The following is a 22,297-nucleotide window of genomic DNA, read 5'->3' as shown; positions in this document are numbered from 1 at the left end:
CTGTAAATCAACCCATGATCCGGACCTCCATTTCATAAAACAGTACATTCATTATCTCGTAATATAATATATAAAAAAATATATAAAAACATATAAAAAATCATAAAACTGTGAAAACTTTAATCACAGTAGGTGGCACGACTGTATATATATGATTTTCTTCGTTTTTATTGTTATATACATAATGACATGACTTCTAATATCTATTTATACAGAGCCACATGCAAATAACAGACAATATGTCTTGGTCCAGCAGCAAATGGCACAATAGCACACAGACAATTTTGCTCACTGAATTGATGCATTTGGAACTTCCAAGATGGCTGCATACAGATCAACAGGATACCTAGAGCTCTCCCAGTAAAAAGTAAAAGTAAATGCTATCATTCTGGGTAAAACTGAACTACTGGTTAGTGATTACACTACCTGGATATCAGCAAAGAAGAACATTGGAGAATGTAAGTGAAAATCAATTAGAAAAAAAGAAACAAATCCTGGATGGGAAGAATCTTGCAGCTTTAGCAAAATGCAGTTCAAGTTTGAGTTTTGTTACACGAGACAGATTTCAGTACCTTAGAGGGAAAAAATAAATCAAAAACACCTGGAGCTGTCTAAAATAAATAAAACACTGAAAGAATGTATGCAGTCAAAAAACGAAAGGCTGGAAATAAAAGAAGAAGCTTTGACTAGCTATGACACATCTGAAGAACAGCCATTTTAAAAAAACAGTAGTGTTAAAAGACAGAGCATTCAACCTGAGATTTTTTGTTGTACCAGAAAAATTAGAAAGAACAAGATTGCATTAATTTCATGAATTTAAAAATACGCAACTGGACTGGTGCTCCAGTTGTTAATTGTGAGGGCACATTGCATACATGCTCCAAATCTAACCGTGAGAAAGCAGACAAGACCTGTATTAGCAAAGATGCAATCCTACTGGTATAAAGGGTTGTTCCCGACAAAAACTGTGCCAGAAGGGAAATGTATTAAAAACTGGGGACAGCAGAGTGTTTGTGGAAAATTGTTACTCAATGTACACCAGGCTGAGGAAAAGCAAGTTTATTCCAGCAGTCAGGGAATGACAAGAGGCAGGTGTGAGATTCAATCTGCTGCTTCCAACTGTCCTCAGAATACTTTTTCCTGGAGGATCAAAGACTTTTTTTTATTTGAAGCAGACTAAAAAAGGAAATAAAGTTTATCCAACAAAGAGTGAGTCACCAAGCAGAAGGGGACTCTTTCTCATTCTTCTGATAATAACAATGCCCAGAGAGACGTTGCCAAAGAAACATTTCCATTGTTCTAAAAGAAAATGTTTGTGAGACAAAAAAGGCACAGGAGCTGACTGGAAGAATCAAGATAACCTTAGACGTGATCTAAATACCAAAGCTGGAAGATAGAAATGATTGGGAAGACCAGCAACATTGTGAAATTACTGTATAAATGGGATACGGTAAAGCAGCAGTCCTACAAGAAATACGAAAAGACATGAGAAAAGTGGCTCTGCCAACAGTGGATGAGAAAGACTGGAATTTTATTGAATACATTAAACTTGTGGGTGAACTGTAAAGCATATACATGCCTTTACATGTCATTAATGTTTAGGAGGACACTAAAAGAAATGAAGTAAATTCAGGTGAAACAGTTTCTGCTTTTATTAATATTTACATTGAAATAACATTATGCAAATTGTATGTTATATTGTAAAGCAGTTTTGTATAGTGCACAGTTAATGGTATATTAAATGTAAGGCGAGGGAGTCCCATCAGTTGTTACTGTATATGTTAAAGACATTAAGTACTTTTTCCTTATTTGTAAGGTATCCAGGTTTTACACTGTAATGAGGTAAGAAACAATGCACAGAAGCAAGTTAGAGTTAACATAATATTATGATCTTGTGCTGCTGGAGTAGATGTTAGTGTACTCACCACAGTGCATGTAGAATTGAGATAATAATTGTGCCTATTTTGCAGAGGAGAATATCTAGGTTAATGTCCTTGGTTAAACTACAGACAAGGTTTTTATGTAAAAAAGAAAGAAAGATGAGATAAAATTATGAAAGGCACAGAAAATGGTAGTTCATTTTTGCATTCACAAAGTCATTAGCTATTTTTTCCACTACTAGCACTCAGTGGGAGACAAGTCTACAGGTGCAAGCAGTTAATCATGAAAGGCATGAACATTGTATTCTGAGTGAAATTTACAAAGATTATTTCATGCATCTGCAAAGTTACTAAATGTTTTTCTATTACCAACTGCTTTTACTTGCAGACGAGCAGTCTGTAGGTGCAATCAATCATGAGAAAAATAAAAAAGAAGTTAACGTTCCATGTGAGTTGTTTATCTTGCCTTTATTCTCACTGATGGTTTAGAGCCGATCCTCGGTTCCGACATGGCCTATAGCAAAGCTCAAGGTTTGCCAGTAGCTCGAGACCAAGCCCCTTATCCCAAGATGCACTGCTGGAATTACCTCAGATCTTGTTTGCTGCATGTATATATACCTCTGTAAGGGGAGCACTCCCCAAGAAGGAAGAAGTATTGAACAACTAGGATGATACTAGCCTCTAGGTCAACTGTCAGCCAGGAGGGGGATGGAGGGAGGGACGTGAGAATAAAGGCGAGATAAACAACTCACATGGAACATTATAGTGAGCACATAACTTCTTTATGTAAAGTTATTAAATCTCACAGTTTATTCTCACTGATGGATAGTGTCCCAAGCACCCACAATCCTGGGTGGCTCACGGGAGTACATTTTTCAGGACTGTGGAACCAAAAGAAGACCTGTCCCTGGAAGCCTTATCTACTTTGTAATGAGTGATAAAGTTATGAGGCTTAGACCAAGTGGCTGCAGCACAAATGTTGTCAAGGGGCAATTTAGCTTGAAAAGCAGAAGACGTGGAAATGTCTCTGGTAAAATAAGCCTTTGCTTTGTGTGGCAAAGGTATGTTAGCATTTGCATGAACAAATGAGATACAATCCGATAACCATTTTGAAAGGGATGTTTTAGCCACTGGTCTACCTTTTTTGGCCTTCGAAAAGGAAATGAAGAGTTGATCTGATTTTCTAATATCCTTAGTTCTATCAAGATAAAATCTGAGCTGTCTATGTATGTCAAGTTTGTGCAGCATGCATTCTAATTTGTTGGAATGGCTGGGAAAAAAGACTGGCAACTCAATGACCTGATTGATATTGGACTCGGAACAGACTTTAGGCAAAAAGGAGGGGTTTGTTCTGAGAGATACTTTATCAGCATGGAAAATCATGTAAGGAGGTCTGATAGATAATGCTTGAAGTTCTGACACTCTGCGGGCAGAAGTAATGTCCACTAGAAAAATAGTTTTCCAGGACAAAAATTTGAGATCACAAGATGATGCTGGTTTGAAGGGGGGAAAAATTATTTGAGACAGCATAAAATTCAAATTCCAGGGAGAATAAGGGATTTGACAGGAGGTCTCATGTGAAAAACACCTTTAAGAAAAACCTTAGATAACTTATGGGCCATAACATTTAACCCATTGAATCCAAGGTGGAAATCTGATATGGTGGCTAACTGAACCCGAACTGTGGCAGCTGCTGCTCCTTCCTTAAAAATCATTGTCAAAAACTCTAAAATGGACGACAGAGGAGCTTGGAAAGGGTCAATTTTTTGTATACTGGCCCAAACTGAGAACCTTTTCCACTTACTGCGATATAGTTTTCTGGTGGATGGCTTATGAGAAGACAACAGAATTTGTCTTGTCTCATCTGAGAGTGAATGAAGCCTGGCTATTTGGGGAAGTGGAACAGCCAAGCAGTCAGCTTTAGAGACTGCAATGAAGGATGGAGGTCCCCTGACGGGTGTGTCAGGAGGTCTGGAACTGGGTCCAAGATCCATGAATCCTCCAGCAGATGATGGTGAAGGAAAGGGAACCAAATCTGTCAAGGCCAATGGGGGGCTATGAGGATAACAGTCCTTCCCAGCGATTTTGCTTTCTGTAAAAACCTGGGTATCAATGAAATAGGTGGGAATGCATATAGGAGACCCGGAGGCCAATCGTGTACGACTGTGTCTCTCGGGGGATGTCCTGGAGGTGGTAGGGCAAAGTAGCTTCTGCATTTGGTATTGATGTGACTAGCAAAGAGGTTGCAGCAAGGCTGGCCCCATTTGCAGAAAATCAAGTCAGCAACGTGTTCATTGAGAGACCACTCGTGAGGCAACAGGATTGCCCTGCTCAGCTTGTCCGCTATCATGTTGGATTTCCCCAGGATGTGCGTTGCTAACAGAAAACGCTGGGATGACACAGCCCATTGCCATACCCTGAGGGCTTCTCAACAAAGGGGGTAAGACTTGGTTCCGCCCTGTTTATTCAAGTACCAGACCACTGACATGTTGTCTGTCTGAATTGCAATTGTCACTAGAAGAAGAGAGTCCTGGAAGTACTGCAACGCCAGAAGTACTGCTCTCAGCTCCAGAACAATGATATGCAGATGTGACTCTTAATCCATCCATGTGCCTTGGGCAGTCTTTCCCTAAAAATGACCCCCCCACCCTATCAGGGAAGCATCCGTGGTCACAGTGGCTACTGGGGGGGGGCACAGAGGGTCTTCCTATTGTGACATGAAGAGACGTAAACCACCACCGAAGGACTCTCTTGCAAGAATTTGTGATGAGAATCATATGGTTCATTGGTAACTTCTGGTAAGACCATTGAGCGAACAGGAGCCATTGAAGAATTCTCATATGCATCCTTGCGAGTGGAATGGCTAGAATTGCTGCCGCCATCAAACCTAGTACCTTCAAGACCTCTGCAGCTGTAGCTCTGTTCTTTGACAACAATAAGTTGATGTGTTGGTGAAGAAGTGAGACTCTTTCGACTGAAAGACGTAGAGTTCTGGTTGAGGTATCTAACTCTGCTCCTATAAAGACGGTATGCTACGATGGCGACAAGGCAGACTTTTCGAAGTCGACTGTAATACCCAAGTAGTGGCAGAGTGTCAGAATAAATTGTGTTGCCTGAATCAATTGATGCCTGGTGGTAGCGGTGAGGAGCCAATCGTCTAGATATGGAAACACCTGGAATCCTAGACGCCTCAGGTGAGCCGTGACCACTGCCATGCATTTGGTGAACACTCTGGGGGCTGTAGTGAGACCAAAGGGCCCAAAACTGGTAGTGATTGGCTCCCAGCCGGAAACGCAGGTGATCTCTGGTGTGTCTGTCCATCTTTTTGTGGTAGTACGTGTCCTTGAGATCGATGGAGCACATCCAATCACCTTTCCCTAGAAAGGGAAGAATGGCCTTAAGCGTGACTATTCGGAACTTCTCTTATTTTACAAATTGGTTGAGTCTGCTGAGGTCCAAGATAGGTCTCCAGTCCCGTTTTCTTTGGAACCAAAAAGAATCTTGAGTAAGTTCCGAATCCAACTTGGTCTGCTGGGACTGGCTGGATGACTCTTTTTTTCTAGCAACTTGCGGACATCTATGGTTGCTTGTTCCCTGAGACTGGGTGGGACATCTGGGATTCTGTTTACAGGAGTGGAAGGGGAAGATAACGGCATGAAATACCCTCTGGAAATGATGCTTTGTACCCAGGTATTGGACATTATGCTTAGCCAGGCTTCTGGGTATAAAGATAAGCGACCCCCGACTGCCTCCAGAGCCGGACAGCCGGGTCTCCTTTCAGGAGCGCTGGCAGGGCTGACCAGAGAACTGGCCTCTGTCAGCCTGCTGTTGCGGACGGCGTCTTCCATTATAACGCCCTCCTCTGCCTCTAGAGGGGGTTTCTCCACGTGTGTCTTGAAAGGCTACATGTGCTTTTCGGAGCCACATTTTTCTGCCCTTAGGACCCTTGGGATAGGGCCGGGTAGGGGTAGAAAAATGGACTCCAATGGCAGATAGAGTCTTGCCTTCCTGCTCACACCTGGTTAGAGTTTCCTTTACCTTGGGCCCAAACAGGGATGAACCATCAAATGGGGTGTTAATAAAGGAAGACTTGAAAGGCTCCGCAAAGGAACAGAGATGCATAAAGGCTTGTCTACGCAGAGCAATGCCTGAACTAGCAGCTCTACTCGAACCATCAGCTGCGTAAGATATGAGGCGCATGGATGAGTTCACAATCGAGTTTAGGGTAGCGAGCTGTGTGTTAACTTTGTCAGCAACCCCTGCAGATACCGTACCCTGGAGAGTATCTCATAGCTCTTTCAGGAGATCTCTTTGCAGTCTTGTAAAATGGGTTAAATAGTTCAGTGATCGAAGGGAAAAGGTTGCTGAACTAAACATGTGTTTCCCATATCTATCCATGATCCTAGAATCTCTGTTAGGAGGATGGATAGATGAGGATGTCTCAGACGTTTTCTTTTTGGTGGCTGCAGCCACCACCATGGCATCAACAGGCACTCCCTTAGTCAAAAAGCTTTGTCCACTGGGGCAGACATGAACTTATTTGGCTTCCGAGGGACAGGTTCCATGGCCTCTGGAGACTCCCACGCCTTACGAGAGATCAGCTCCATGAGCTCATCGTAAGGCAGAGGCACCCAAGAAGTGGAAGGTTTAGACCCAAAAGCCTTCAAGAGCACTGACTCGTCTTCAGTAGGGCTTTTGGACTGCCAACCGCCCCTCTGATTAAGGATCTGTAATATCTCCACAAAGGAGATATCCTCAGAGGGGGATCAAGGGGACCCTTCTGACTCATCCAAGTCAGTGTCAGATGTCAAAGACTCCTGTGGGGAGTCCAAGTGCCTCCTCTTGCACAGTCTCTTCCTGGGTACCTCCTGAGTGGGGGGATCTGGGGAGGTCTCAGAGAAGAGCATGTGGCACCCTGTGGGGCTACTTGAGACTCAGGGTCTCTACGCTTGGGTGGACCGGCAGAAGCAGGAGTGGACACAGGCGCTTGAGGGGAGGAGGAAGCCAGACTTGATGCTGATGATGTCTTTGGAAACAGGACTCTCCTCATGGCATCGAACGCACCATGGCTCCAACGAGAAGGGGTAGACTGATCTGAAGGGACCGTCCGATCCTCCCATACCGAGGCCATGGGATCCGAGCCTGAGGTAAGAGCCGAGCTCATCCGAGCCGAAGCCCCGATAGGAAGAGTCGGCACCGACAAATCGGTACGACTATCCTCCGAGGACCCGACAGGAGAGTGTCAGCTTCTAGAGTCCCTGGATGGTGCCGAGGACATCCGAGTAGATGGAACCGATAACCATCAGTGCAGGTCTCGGCTCCACAGGCTCAACAACAATCAGTTCGGGCTCCTTCAGCTCCGAAAGTCCAGTACGGCTCGGAGGAGGAGTAGTGAAGTCCAGGTTAATGGTCTTCGTCGGAGCCGACAATTTAGCAAGGCCTGGTGCCCGTAGAAGCTTCTGCACTAGCCGGTCCATATCCATATCTGAGAGGCTGACAGAAGACTTTGAGGAGTGCACCGAAGGTGCTGATTGGAGCAGAGGAGATTAGGGAATCTCAGAGACCGGCTCCAAAGCTGTGAGCTGGCTCCAAATGGAAGGGACACTTGGTTCCAATGACAGTGGAACTGATGACCCTACACCCTCCATTTTTTTAGTCTTTTTGGATGCTTTTGAGTCACCTGACGATTTGGAAGACTGAGAATCTACTAGCACCATCCTGGTCACACAGCGCTTTGGAGAAAGGATGCTGAAGTAAACCCTTATCTACTAATTTCCTCCTTCTCTCCAAAAGTACCCTGGAGGAGAAGGAGTGACGTATACTGCAAGAGTCTTGGAGGTGTTTAGCCCCCAAGCAATAAACACATTGAACATGCCCGTCAGTGACTGACATTTTTTGTCCACAATCTGGACATTTTTTGAAGCCAGATTTTGGATGAGGCCTTCTCTTTCTCGTCAGACATCTCTATTATCAGATTAAACAATTTTAAGGAATTGAAACAACACACTTAGAAATTATCTACCAAAGTACACCTAAGAATGAGGTTAAATACAAGGCCAACTCTTAGGCCCACCACTATAGAAAAACAGAAGCCAACACAGGGCACTAATCTAAAACCAAGTCCAAGTCTAAAACAATAGAGATTTTATATATATATATATATATATATATATATATATATATATATATATATATATATACTATCCTATCAAGAAGTCAAGAGAAAAGTTTTAAAACTTGCAAATAGATGAATCTATCGATTAATAATGGTCCGAGCTATCTGGAACACCGAGATCTGTGCCGCGGCAAACTAGATCTGAGGTAATTCCAGCAGTGCATCTTGGGATAAGGGGCTTGGTCTCGAGCTACTGGCAAACCTTGAGCTTTGCTACAGGCCGTGTTGGAGCCAAGGATTGGCTCTGAACCTATCAGTGAGAACAAACGGCAAGATTTAACAACTTCACATCAACTGTTTACTAAGTCAAAGGTGCAAGAAAAGTACAGTTTTGTACCTACCATAAATGTAGATGTTCGAGTGTATACACTGCTGCAGTCATTACACTTGGGTTATCCTGCCATCAGGCGGTTCCCCAGTCAGCCAGAGTTCCAAAGTCTTGGCCCAGCATCGGTTGCTGTCGCCTCCTCCCTGACGTCAGTGCGACAGGGGTATACAAGATGCAGCCGACACTATTTTCTTCAGTTTTTCTTGCCCCAGATGTCAGGTGCCTCTAAATAGGTAGGCAATTCCAACTGCTAATAAAACATACATAAGAAAAGCAAAAAACAACTTACAGCTACCAGCAAAAACTCCCCATAGGTAGTAAGGGTAGAAGACATAGGTACGTACCAGCCAGTAAGAGGGGAAGGAGGGAGGGTAACCTGGACTGCAGCAGTGTACACACTCGCACATCTACATTTATGGTAGGCATAAAACTGTACTATGTTCATCGTGTTACACTGCTGCAGTCATTACACTTGAGTAGAATCCAAAAGCTGAGGAAGGGTGGCTGGTTCTATAAGGCATTAGGGGTGGCTATAAGGCCCTGCAGCACTGCAGTGGCGAAGCCAGCTCTGGATTTAGAGTACAGAGGCAGATGGTAATGCTTGGTGAAGGTATGTACAGAACTCCAAGTTGCTGCTTCCAAAATATCCTTGGTAGGTACTCCCCTGAGGTAGGCAGTTGAAGTGGCTGTTGCCCTGGTGGAGTGAGATCTAATGCTGCTAGGTACAGGTTTTCCATGGTATGTGTAGCAGAAACGTATACAATGTCCTATCCATTTTGAAATAGTCTGTTTTGAAATGGCTTTTCCCTGTGCTCCTGCAGCATATGCTACCAATAATTGCTCAGATTTTCTGAAAGCTTTGGTTTTGTCCAAGGAGAAGCGTAACTGCCTGTGAATGTCCAAAGAGTGCAGTAGTCTCTCCCCTTTATTCTGTGGTTTAGGATAAAAAGTTGGTAGGTGAATAGTTTGGTTTAGAGCCACACTGGATACCGCCTTTGGCATAAAAGTACGGTTAGTTCTTAAAGACACCCTGTCCTGGTGGAAAATGAGGAAAGGTTCCACTGCCATTAGTGCCTGTAATTCTGAAACTCTTCGTACTGATGTTATTGCCAGGAGCAGAGCAGTTTCCCAAGAGATATATTTTAATTCTGCTGTGTTGGCTGGCTCAAAAGGAGGTAAAGTTAGCTTCTCCAAAACAAAGTTGAGGTCCCAAGTTGGAGTAGGTGCTCTACGGGGCAGTCTTATGATTTTAGCCCCTCTAAGGTACTGTTTTAACAGAGGATTAAAGAAAATTGGTGGATCCATGTTGTAATGAGCAGAGATGGCAGAGGCGTGGATCTTGATGGATGAGAAGGAGAGTCCTTTGTCCAGCATCTCAGTTAAGTATTGTAGTATCTGAGAAATGTTTGGGACAAGAGGGTCAAGGCTGTGAGCTTGGTTCCAGGCACAGAATCTCTTCCATTTATCCGAATAGGCTTTCCTGGTACTAGGCCTTCTGGCCTCCAGAATGACATCCATAACAGCTTTGGAGAGAGGCATTGCTTGCTTGACTAAGGAAGGTACAAGCATGCAAAATCTGAAGGTAATGCTACTCAATGCTAGAAGTCTAAACCTCAAAATGCACTCTCTCGAGGCACTCCTAAAAATGGAGAACATCGATATCTGTGCAGTAACTGAGACCTGGTTCAAGGCTCCAGAGAGCACCCCTGCAATACCAGGCTACAACTCTTACCACACTTTTCGGCCACCTAACCAGGACCGAAACACTAAAGGTGGAGGAGTGTCAATATTCACCAAGGATATTCACACCACCAGGCTAGTTGGCCAACACAATGTGTCTGAAATTCTCCAAGTGCAACTAACACTAGGAAAGACTGCAATCCAAATTGTAGCTTGCTACAGATCCCCCACCATACCCCAAGATTCTCACTACACCTTTTTAAACATACTGGAAAATATTAAGATAGAACCAAACACCCTAATACTGGGTGATTTTAACTACCCTGCCATTAACTGGGAAAACTACTCATGTCCCAACACCTTTGCGCAACGGTTCTTGGAATTCATAAATTCCAACGCCCTGGATCAACTAATCCATAGTCCCACCAGGGGCTCCAATATCCTAGACCTGGTCATTACCAACATGGCAAATCAATGCTCCATACATATGGTCACCCCCTCATTAGTCAGGTCTGACCATAAGCTAATCACCCTTAACATCCACATCCCACCCCCACCCCTCAGTAAAGAAACCACCATAAAAACCTTCTCCAAAGCCAACTTCATGCTACTCAAGTCAGAAGTGACAAACTTCATGACACCCATGCAGACAGAACTGAAAGTTCAACTGCTGAATCCTACACTAAGGCACTGTACGAGCACATCCACTCATGCATGAATCGTGCCATCCCAAATAGAACCAAAATGCTCTCATCCAAAAAAGGAAGCCAATCTGGTGGTCCCCTGCCATAAACAAACTTTACAACAAAAGGAAGAAACTTTTGCAGAAAAGAGGAAAATCCCAGGATGCAAAAACTCCCTTACTAGCCTCAGTAAGAAACTGAGATGCCTCATAAAATCCTCCAAAGCTAGTTATGAAAATAAAATTGCCAAAGATTCCAAAGACAACCACAAAGCATTCTATAACTATGTCAAGAATCTAAATGGCAATGCTCAGATCTGCTCTAAGCTAAAACAGAATGGCAATAAATATACTGATCCAAAGGATATTGCCAATATCCTGGCAGATCGATTCAGTGCCAACTTCACCCCCTCTCACCCCTAAATGGCCCATCTCAATACCGGAAGATTGCCAAATTCCAGTAATAACGGCCACACAGGTACAAAACGCACTCTCTAAAGCCAAGAATACAGCATCCATGGGACCAGATGACATCCCGGGCTGTGTACTACATGAACTACAATATGAACTGGCACCTCACCTAAGTGTCATGTTTAATCATAGCCTCACCTCAGATTTCGTGCCCACTGAGTGGCGCAGAGCTACAGTTATCCCAATCCACAAGAGGGGATCCACCTTGGATCCCGGAAACTACAATCCCATCAGTCTGACAAGCCTTATCTGCAAGGCCATGGAGCGTATTATCATGGAACTTATAAACAAAGACATTGGCAACCTTCAAACACTGGACCCCACCCAGTTTGGGTTTGTGAAGGGCCGATCTTGTCTCCTGAACCTGATTGACTTCTTTGAATCAGTCTCCAGAGCCATGGACAAGGGTAAGGTGGTCCACACAGCCTATCTAGACCTTGCCAAGGCCTTTGACACCATCCCCCACTCTGGAATCATAGATAAACTTACTAAGTTGGGTATTAATCCCTATGTCACCCAATGGGTTGCTAAATGGCTTACTGATAGAACCCACACTGTAAAAGTAGCCGACTCCAAATCCAGCTCCAGACAAGTGACAAGTGGAGTACCTCAGGGTTCAGTCCTGGGGTGCTCTTGTTTGGCATCTACTTCTCTGAAGTACAGGTCAACAATAAGGGACTCTGGCTAACAAAGTTTGCAGATGACTGCAAACTGGGAGCCATTATTGAATCCCCAAATGATGTGGATACTCTACAAAAGGCCCTTACAGAAACAGATGCTTGGTGCCAGAGCCATGGGCTCAAGCTCAATGCCAAGAAATGTATTGTTATCCCCTTTGGGAAAAAACATGTATCCATGAATTACCATATAGGTGGCAGTACACTAAACACAGAAAGTGTGATAAGAGACTTAGGGACACAGGTGGACAGTGGTCTCACCTTCGATAACCACATCGCCACAACAGCCAGGAAATCCTTCTATGTGGCACACCTCATCACAAAGGGCTTTTCATCCAGAAAAAAGGAGGTCATTGTCCCACTGTACTCATCCCTCATTAGACCCATTATAGAATACAACGTCCCATTTGGTATGTACCTCTCAAGACATCTGCAACAACTGGAAAGGCCTCAGAAATACCTCACTAAAAGAATCACAGGCCTGAAGCAGATGCCCTACGCTGACCGCCTTAAAAAACTCCAGCTATACTCGTCGCATATCGTCTACTCAGAGGCAATCTCTGCTTAACATACAAGGCCATGTCAAACCCAGAGCTGTTGGACATGCTACACTTAAAGAAATCCCAATCCCTCAGAGCTACACGCTCCAGGGATCTAAACCTTGTCATCACAATAAACAAAACATGCTGGAGGGATAGGTTCCTGACCCAGAGACTCCCCAGACTCTGGAATAGATTGCCCATACATGTCAAGCAGAGTGCCTCCTTGGACCTCTTCAAGAGGAACCTTGTCGATTGGATGGGAGAAAGGAAATTCACCCCAGGGATCACGTCAGTCGCCCTGCTAGACAGGGGTCCAGGAAAGTAAATAATGTGGGAAGAAATAGCCAGGGAATTGTTATGGCTAGGCTTGTATAGGCCCTAGGGCTGATAGCCTAGTACTTTCACTAGCACTGCACTTTCTCCTAGGGCTAAAAGTTAAAATTTACTGAAAGCATGCAAGCTATTTTCACATCTGGGAGGTGAATAAAGATACAAAAAGAATAGGCAGCAATTAATGTAAGTAGGAACACGGCTCTAACTTGTGCTATAATATGGATAATTTGTGTGCGTTTCTTCCAAGGTAAAAAGGATGACAGTTCTGATAATCTACTTTCATTGAAGTAAAAAGTCTTGAAAACGTGACATGTTCAAATGGAGGTGAAAAGAATCAACTACCTAAGAGATTAGCTTTCAAGACTATATGCATATAACCGAAAACCCGGGAAATGCGCATTCAATAGAACAGTTATGTATAATAGGTGGGAGTAAAAACTTTCCATCATAATGGCTACTCTCTCCACATTATCTGAAATACAGATGACTTTGCAGATATATAATAGCAAAGAGTACTGAATTATACTAAGTGTAGGGTGAAAATAGCAATGTTGCATCAGCCATATCTAGATAGAAATAAACATAAATTTATCAAATAAAAGATTTCAGGGTAAGCATTCAGCAGAATATCACGAACAAAGGAAAACAGAGTTACTAATACTTACAGCTAGAGGGGCTCCAATAGTGATAAGAGAGGCAAAGAAGACCAAAGTAGATTTGTGGTAATAAGTGATTATTGGCAGAGGAGGAGGATTACATCGGCATGCATTTGTATTCCACCTAGACCTGCTACTATGAAGTTTAAGATAATTTTTGGAGAAACAATAAACTTTCAGCAGGCAATATTATTTATGGGTGGGGACTGGAACCTGATTTGTACCACTGAAGATTTATCAGGGTGACCTTGAAGGGAAAATATAACAAAAGAAGGTAGAGTTCTGAAGAAATATGACAGAATATTTTGTCAGAAAGATGTGAATAGAATCATAAAACAGATTACAGTGCTTTTACTATATAAAACTGATAGCCAGTCAGTTATGTAGCATGCTCTCAACTGTAAATCACTGAAAGCTGTTACATACAACTCGCTCAAAGCAAGTGTTTTTTTGAAAAGGGGGCATTCCTCACTGCCCATCACTTGAACCTACAATGTCTGCACAGCACTGAGAAATGAAGAAACTTCCCAAGAGAGCACAAGGTAGTTTTGAGTAATCAACTGTTTCACTCTGACCTGAGCAGTGAAATGATTTTACAGATACTAAATCTCAGGGACATGGGAGTGCAGTTTAAAAAAGCAAGACCAGGCAGTTGAAAGACCAGGTGGTTAAGGAGAGGTTGGGAGCAGATGGCTAAAGCCAACTTGTCAAACTTTGAGGGAGAGATGCAAATGTTGTTGCTCTAGACACACCTGGCAAATGGCCCAGTTTCAGACATGAGCTACAAATACATAAAAAGGTCGAGTTTGCCAAACAATGTATGAAGTCTAGTTGAAAAAAAACAAGGCTGCTTGTCTTGGCCTGAATGCATGCAGATATATACTTATTGACCACTAGGGTAGAAAATTAGGTCTGCAAGTCAAAGCCAATCAAGTAATTATGACCCACCAAGCTCGTGACTCAGCCTCCATAGCTCTGATAAAGCAGATCTTTCTTGAAAAGAAAATATGCCCATGCTCATGGACTAAATGATGCTTGAGAGCAAAACAGAGGGATAGGCAGACAGATCAGTTGCATGATTACAGCAAAGGGGAAAAAATCAAGCAAATAATGTAACTGTCCAGAGAAGGGAATCTGCTTTGTGAATGGATGCTTGCTGCTCTACAACAAACTATACAATTGTTTTGTGAAAGGTATCCTAGAAGTAGAGGTATTACATATGACAACTTACCATCAACTTTTCCAAAGTTAGGTGTTGGAATTTTTCATCTATGATGCCAGATATATACAACAGATTGAAAAAATGCTTTGGTCTACCTTTTTGAACGCTGGACTTCCCCATTCCAAGACTTGTTCATTTACTCACCGACATGGTTCACAATTACACTGTGCAATGTGCCACTAGGTAGGTTCAACTATCCCATTAAAAAAATAACCTATACTCATCATAAGGGTTAGGTTTGGCCAGTCAAGGCAAGGGTTTTGGGGAGTGTTGTTGCTTTAGCTATGCCCGTCAGGATCATTCCACTTGCAATTATACAAATGAAGGTAAAAGCATATGCTTTCATGCGTGCCTATTGGTACTTGTTTCTTCAAGTCCTCAGTGCATACAAGAAGGCTAAGAAGTGACTCGCACTGCTTCCAGAGACTGTCTCTTCCACAACGCCTCATACCCATAGTCATAACCAAAAAAAACAGCAGCAGCTGATGAATTCTTTCATTCCTGGCCAACCTTCTAATACACAGGCTGGTAGATGATCGTATGAGAGTGGGCAAAAATCCTGTCTATATGCCAGCAGCCCCATTAAGTCTGGAGTGAAACTTAATAGACAACCAAAGAAAAAGAAGGCAACACTGATTATCTGATGTGGAGCAAGAAGAAGCTGATGAAACTAACAGACGATAATGCTACCTAGCAATTCAAGTTCTAATGGTGACATTTATTAAAAGTACTAAAATTATGCTCACCCCACCTTGTAAAAGCACAAACTTCACGTTGTGTTGATGTAATCAGGATGAGTAGTGTTCAACACATGAAATATTTAGAGATGCTCTCTATCAAACTTAAACCAAGAAGAAAAAAGGAAAATAAATGCATGCACTGAATAAAAACTTACAAGAGTGACTCTGTTCTGGACATTATCTCTTACAGCATGAATGTAATTTGCAGTCTGCTGGAATGTGCAGTCATCAAGGTAGGAAGATTCATGGATCTTGGATGAGTCCCTCAGTTCTGGAACAGGAGACAGCAGAACATCCTGCAATGACATATTATAGGTTACTAAGCATTAAGTTCCTGAATTAACACTCACAAACAGCAGAATTTCTTAAGCTATTCAGCACTCACACAACAGACGCAGATCTCACACCGCTGTAATTCAACACTTATGAGCCCTGTAATTTTTAATAATTTAATCAAGTTAAATCAATTGAGATAACTATACCTAGTTTTTCATTTATGGTCCTTCTCAAACATTTTACACCTGGAGAGGACTTCTCACATGGCAACTAAATATAAAAGACATTCTCCAGATTAAAAATAGCAGGAAGCTGCTGTATGTGATTCAAAGGCATTACCGCTCAAGTTAAAGTTCTGTGGCGGACTCGCCATATTAATTGTCTACTAACTAACTTGGGGCAAAGGTCACAACTTAATTGCCATTTAAACATGATAACACAAAATGCATGTTCGCCCCTATTTTGGATCCTACCTCCACTAACCACATGCTTCCAGACCCCGTAACTATAGGCCTAAAATTTCACCCATCTGTTCTTTGTGCATACCATCCACGAGAAGTATTTGAGAAGGGCCTCTGCTCTGAGTAGAAACTAGGGTAGCCCTACAGACATCATTCCAACAGCTAGCTCTTTTTTGGATCCTGAGCTCCAAACACCCAAAGTATAGATAGTGAGATGTCCTTGTGTTACAGGGTGGGGGGTACACAGGTAGGCTTTATCCCAGAATCCACAGATCTTGATCCCTATCCAAATAAAGAAAACACAAGTAAACAAAAACTCAGAGAAAGGAGATACAATTATTATCTAGTAATACTGAAGCTACACCTTCTGATACAATGGTAGCAGAACTCTACCCAGTCACAAAAGGGACAAAGGGAGAGGCCAGTAAAAGGTACTCACTGAAGAGGAGCCTGCTGAATAACAAATGATATGGCAAGAATTCACATACCTATTATATATTTTTTACTGACAGGGAATAATGTTTCTACAATTGTCAAAACAGCAAAACCCACTACAGCTATCATATATGGAAGTGAGACAACAGTAAAGAGAACACCACAGCTTTCATCAACCTCAGTAGAAGTGAATAAGTGGTGACTAATTCATAAACACATGTTCCACTGAATCCTGGTCTAGTAAAAAGATTCTACTGAAATTTCATAACTTTCCCAAGACTGTGTGATGGGTGATCTCACATAATGGCACATTAAGTTAAGAGGGTGCATACTCACTTCAGTAGTGGCCACTACTGTTTTTTTTCTTTTCTTCTTCTTTTTTTTTTTTAATATAAAGGCTGAGTTTCAATGAGACGGTCCACTATTAGATTATCACATGACAAAATATACCATACCTGACTAGTTTTCTGTTTTGTCTCCCAGGCCACCAGATCACTTATTTTCTGGACCCCATCTTGGGAAGGAACAAGAGGCACTGAATGTGCCCAGGAGAACATCAATGAATAAAATTCTTTGTCAGGCTGCTTTTTCCAAGTAAATAAAATCTGCTGCAGCATCTCTCTCACCAACACTTTGCAATAAAGTCTCTGGTGAAAAGGGTAAACAAATCAAACTTAAGACCACCATACTAACACAGGAATCTTTTGTGGAGTCTCTAGATAATAGATGCCAAGCAGACAACCACTATATTCAAAGGCAGCATATGAAAACCTGAGGGTGCAGCAACTACTGGCATATGGATCCATACAGAAAGGATTAATCTAGGATTAGATTAGATTAAGATAAAGTATAGCTCCTTCGCCCCAATTAAATCCAGTCAATGAACATGTGAGAATAAAACTCGTTTCTCAGTCCCCTAGGAATGCCATCTAAACGACTACATAAACTACAGCAGTGATATGAGCAGACAGCTGCCTCAGTGTGAAAATAGCAGACTGCCTTAATTTCCTTATTTGAGAAAAATGAAAAAAATCTTAATTTCAGAATTATAAACAACTTTTCCAAAACTTCAGATGTTAATTCTTCTTCTTCCTCTACAAGAAGTGCTGAAGAAATAAACTTGAGCAGGCAGTCACCAGAATAACTTAGCTTTTATTTATGATGAGCGCTTTCATCCACCAACTGGACTTCATCAGAAAACTAAATATATACTTAATGAAAACAAAGGATCATAAATCATGATTGACAAACTCACATGTAGTAATGAACCAAAACGGAGAGTAGCTAGCCTATCACTATAAACAAACCTGATGTAAACGAAAGCCATCTTATAGCCCCACAGGTACGAGTCACAACAAAAGGGCCAAAAACTGAGGTCAGTCCCGAACCTCAGAACCACTGACATACATTCTCTGTGTCAGTGAAACAAGAAGACCACAAGTGGGTAAGGAAATTAGCATTGGCTCTTGGTTACAGCAGGTGACAGAAGCAGGATCTTAAATTTAAGCAATCTGTCATTGAGGAGAAAAAAATCCAAGACTAAGTAGGGCAGACAGAGCAATGAAGTGGTCATTTAGAATATTAGGGCTGATACATGCATTGGAAAATAAGCAGAATAAGGACCCAATGTGGATTCACACACTATAGCTCACAGCTGATATAGTGGTCTAAGATAGACAGGTTCTACATAACAAAGGTTAATAATGAGGAGGTGCTAGATGGAACTAGTTGCGGGACCAATACTATAGATAGCCCAAGCAAAACTACAACTAAAGGTATTACAGCAGCATACAAGAGTCAAGGTGTGTCAATGGTAGTTTCCCACATATTTCAAAAGGAGCAAGAGGTTTTGCCTATGGGTTAATGAAACAGTTCAAGATTTACTGGAATATGGAGGTGGTAGCCACAAATGAATAGGACAAGTTGAAAAGCAAGTTACAGATAAGAATACAAACTGGTGCAGAGAACAGACCAAAGGATGAGGGTAAAAGAAGACTGTTAATGGGGACAATTAGGCATGTACAGCTGTGCAGGGATAAGTTGACACAATAAGAGGAGCTAGCATTAAGGAAAGCTTTCAAAGAGATTCAGCAAATGGGAGAAAATAGGTTATTAGCACAAAGTATTGCTGTTAAAGAACTTTAAACCTATAACTCCCCAGTAACTACAAGGGCACTAGCAGCTAGATTCAGACAACCAAATGTGAGCCATGCTACATACACTGTTAGGGGATTGAATGGAAAATATTAACAGCATTCTGCACTTACTAAAGAGATTGCTACAGAGGTGAAAAATTGACATGAAAAGGGAAACAAAAAAAATTGAAAGGGATTCAAATATTTGTGATGTTGTAGAGGTAGAACAATTAATGGAAGAAGTTTCAGAGCAAGAAATAAGAAATGCAGTAAGGGGGGGGGGGTAAATTTCCAGGTAGTAATGGTATTGCTACAGAAGTCAGGAAGAGAAAAAAGGTTAAGATTTCGTTGAAACGTTACAATCAGTTACTTAAGGAAGATTCATCCCTGCCCTCATGAAAGTTGGCAGTAAATGCACTACTGCCAAAGAAAGGCAGGGACCTTAAATGAATGAGTTACCATCCCATTACAATACTGAATCACTGCAACAAAGTCTTTAGGGAGTATCACTGCATGTAAGCTTGGAAAATGTGGGTTTATTAATGAGAGAAGAATGCTAATACTGGTACTTGCATGGTAGGTAATATAAGATGTGAATGACAAGAGAAAAGAGGTAATACTGAAGTCATTAAACACTGAAAAGGTGTTTGACAGGGTGGATTGCTCTCTCAGTTTTTTTAAGAGCAAATGAATTTTCCAACTAACTCCATAAGGAAGTCTCACAAAAATTTATATTGACAAAAGCCACAGGCAACAGTGTCCCATTATGCCACAACTACTTGCTCTACATCTAAAATTAACAACCAGTTTAATATGTCACTCCATAACATGAGGGTATAAATGGGGGAGCTTTATTTAAAAATTGCATTACATACAGACTACAGGATACCGATGCTGATGAAACTACAGGAAGATAATCAAAACATTAGTATACACAGAGTCTGAGTTTGAGTTTTTGGGATCCAAGATAAGTGAGGGGAAAAAACAAAGGTGGTGGGGATTAATGACAGACAGCAGGCGATAGTACAGGATACATGAATACATAGTGAGAAGGGGTTAAATTATTTGGTATATGGTTAAAGGATACATATTCATGGAAGGTATCATTTGACAGGTTATTGGGAAAGGTACACAGAAATGTGTAAGAATAAAGGATACTTGACCTGAATTTGGAGCTAAGGGTGTGGGTATCTTACCTCTCAACTTAAATACGTGTCATTATTTAGTAACTTTAATCCTTCTATTGTCCAAAAAAAAATTTTTTATGAGGAACAAAACAAAAATATGAGGCAAAATTCTGTACATTCTGTGAAAATCTGTACAGTTGAGAGGTATGGTGGGTCTTGCAATGGCAACTGGCTTTGTACATGCTATACTTAGGGCAATCCTGTTGGACACCACTGGATAAAATAGCACAGAAAAAATGTTAGGAGCTGGATGAGAGATTTTATATGGTTAGGAGAGAAACTGCTCATAAAATGGGAAGGAGAACTATTACAAAGGAGGTGGGGGGATATCAGTCCCTGATGTGAAAAAACAGGTGAAATTACACGACTGGCATTATTAGCTAGATGTCATGTCCCACATAATGGGAGCTAAATGTCAAAACCCAACAGTATTTATGAAACAGTTGGTTTAAGAAAACAATCAGTGGTTGCAACCAACTGATAAATTTCAAGTAACGTGGGATAGTGATGCACAAGTGATTTAACTGCCTCTGATGGATGTAGTGAGTGGGAATGGTTAGCAAAGTGTTTCAGCTAAAGATACTGAAGGACTTGTATTATTTTTATCCACTGGAGTTAGGATAGTCAATGACAGAGTTCATTAAGCCCCAATGAGGTGACAACACAGTCAGAAATGAAATACTGGGACCAACTACTAGTAGGAAGGAGAGGAATATCAGAGAGTCGAGGTCAGGAGCAAGTGTAATATTCCTCATTGAGTAGTTCAATGATACCAGGTGTTACATAAACAATTCATGCACTTAGCCTGTCTAGGAGTGTATAAAGACAAGTGGCGACGGACTGTAAAACAGATGCTAAGACACAAGATGAGAAGGAAAACAGAACTGTAGATTATATAAATTGTTATAAGAATCCATGAGGGAAAAGCTGGAAAAATTTAAAAAGGAACAGGGAAATTTTACTGGGGAAGGACTTGGATGCAAAAATATGGGAAAAAGTGTGTGCAGGACCAGTAAGAAAGTTCAGAATATTTGCATGGAAATGCTTATAAAAGTAGTTCTATATGCTGGAGAGGCTAAGCAGAACACACCTTGCTATGGATGGTACCTGTTAGAGATGTAGGAGTGGAGAAAAGTGAGACTTGTCTTGATATTGTTTGAGATATCAGATATTGTAGAGTTGGGAGATTTGTAAAAGATGACAGAAATAGTGCCTAGAAATGGAGTAGAACAAGCTGAACAAAGAATGTTACGTGGTTTTGGACTAGATGATTACATAACAGAAAAGTTGTAGGAGTTCTTGTTTGTATAACACTGTTGCTAGAAAAGAAAAAAAAATGTGGTGAGATGGTTTCCTTGACTTAGCTATACTGGGCAGAGCCACGGTACTTAGCATGCAGTGAAGGACGACTGCTTGCAAAGAATTAGGGAGGTATGCTGTTGGTTTAGGTTAAGGTCTTACATTTAACATTTAGTTTTACTTGTAAACAGTTATAATAGCTACTTGTTAAAAGTAAATAGTTTAAAATGAGAAAACACAAAAGTCTGGTGATGCATGGGGATACGATGGTGGAAATGAACAGCACAATCAGTAGAGCAATCAAGGACAGCATCAATACCTACCATATAATTCTTAATAAGTAATGCAATCCATTTGAGAGTTAAGCCAATTTGTAGGAATCAAACAGAAGGAATTATGCATTTGAGAAAAGTGTGAAAGTATGTTATAAGCATGAAGGGTGTGGCTGGACACTGTGGAAATTTATTAGGGATAAACAAAGATTACAATGCAAAGAACATTTGTAATCACAAGTGTTCCGATGAGACCATATGTAGTAGTCAGATGCATACATAAATAAGTAGAAAAGTCTTTAAAATGTCTGGCTGCTGGTGAACCAGTTATCATTGCACCATGCATGCAGAATGCATGATTTGTATGATTATAATACGCTGGTTAATGAGTAAAGATAATTGTTGGCAAAAAACAGAATATGTAGCAGATGTAGATGAAATGGAGCATCAGTCATTGATGAAGGGGAATAGCCAAGCAAGCAATGGCCAAGCAAGAGGGTCTGATAACAGAAAATGATGGCTTTGAAGACACCAAGAACTTGTAAAGCAGTGTAACGCACACAGCTCAGGCATAGAAATGAGACAGTGAAAATTTCAGCAGAAATTATGTGCAGAAGACACATTACAGCATACATTTGGATCCTCTGTCTGTTACACCTTCAGCAAGATTGACAAGACCATGTCCTCCTAAGCTTTCTCTAAGAGCAAGAACAACCAGGAAGAGTGATCACTTTCAGAATAAACTAGACCTTTGTGATGATTTCCAAAGCAGGGTGATCTCAGAGACTGACACCACATGGGCAGGCAAACCAGAGTCAGGCTGAAGTACAGCCAGAGAGGCTGACC

The 22,297-nt window shown here is 41.6% G+C and overlaps 1 protein-coding gene across 1 annotated transcript in view; it reads right to left on the bottom strand.

The window, feature by feature from the left end:
• Positions 1-22,297, bottom strand: part of ANAPC1 (anaphase promoting complex subunit 1) — a 3,613,296-nt gene that overhangs the window by 2,292,984 nt on the left and 1,298,015 nt on the right. The window contains exon 13 of the mRNA XM_044060160.1: positions 15,542-15,682. Within this exon, the coding sequence (XP_043916095.1) occupies positions 15,542-15,682 (141 nt within the window). The remainder of the gene's footprint in view (positions 1-15,541; positions 15,683-22,297) is intronic.

Source organism: Protopterus annectens, chromosome 1.part2, assembly GCF_019279795.1.
Source record: "Protopterus annectens isolate FY-2018-M chromosome 1.part2, PAN1.0, whole genome shotgun sequence".
Classification (NCBI taxonomy): domain Eukaryota; kingdom Metazoa; phylum Chordata; order Ceratodontiformes; family Protopteridae; genus Protopterus; species Protopterus annectens.
The sequence above is the reverse complement of the archived record's forward strand: the minus strand, read 5'-3'. Positions and strand labels throughout refer to the sequence as shown.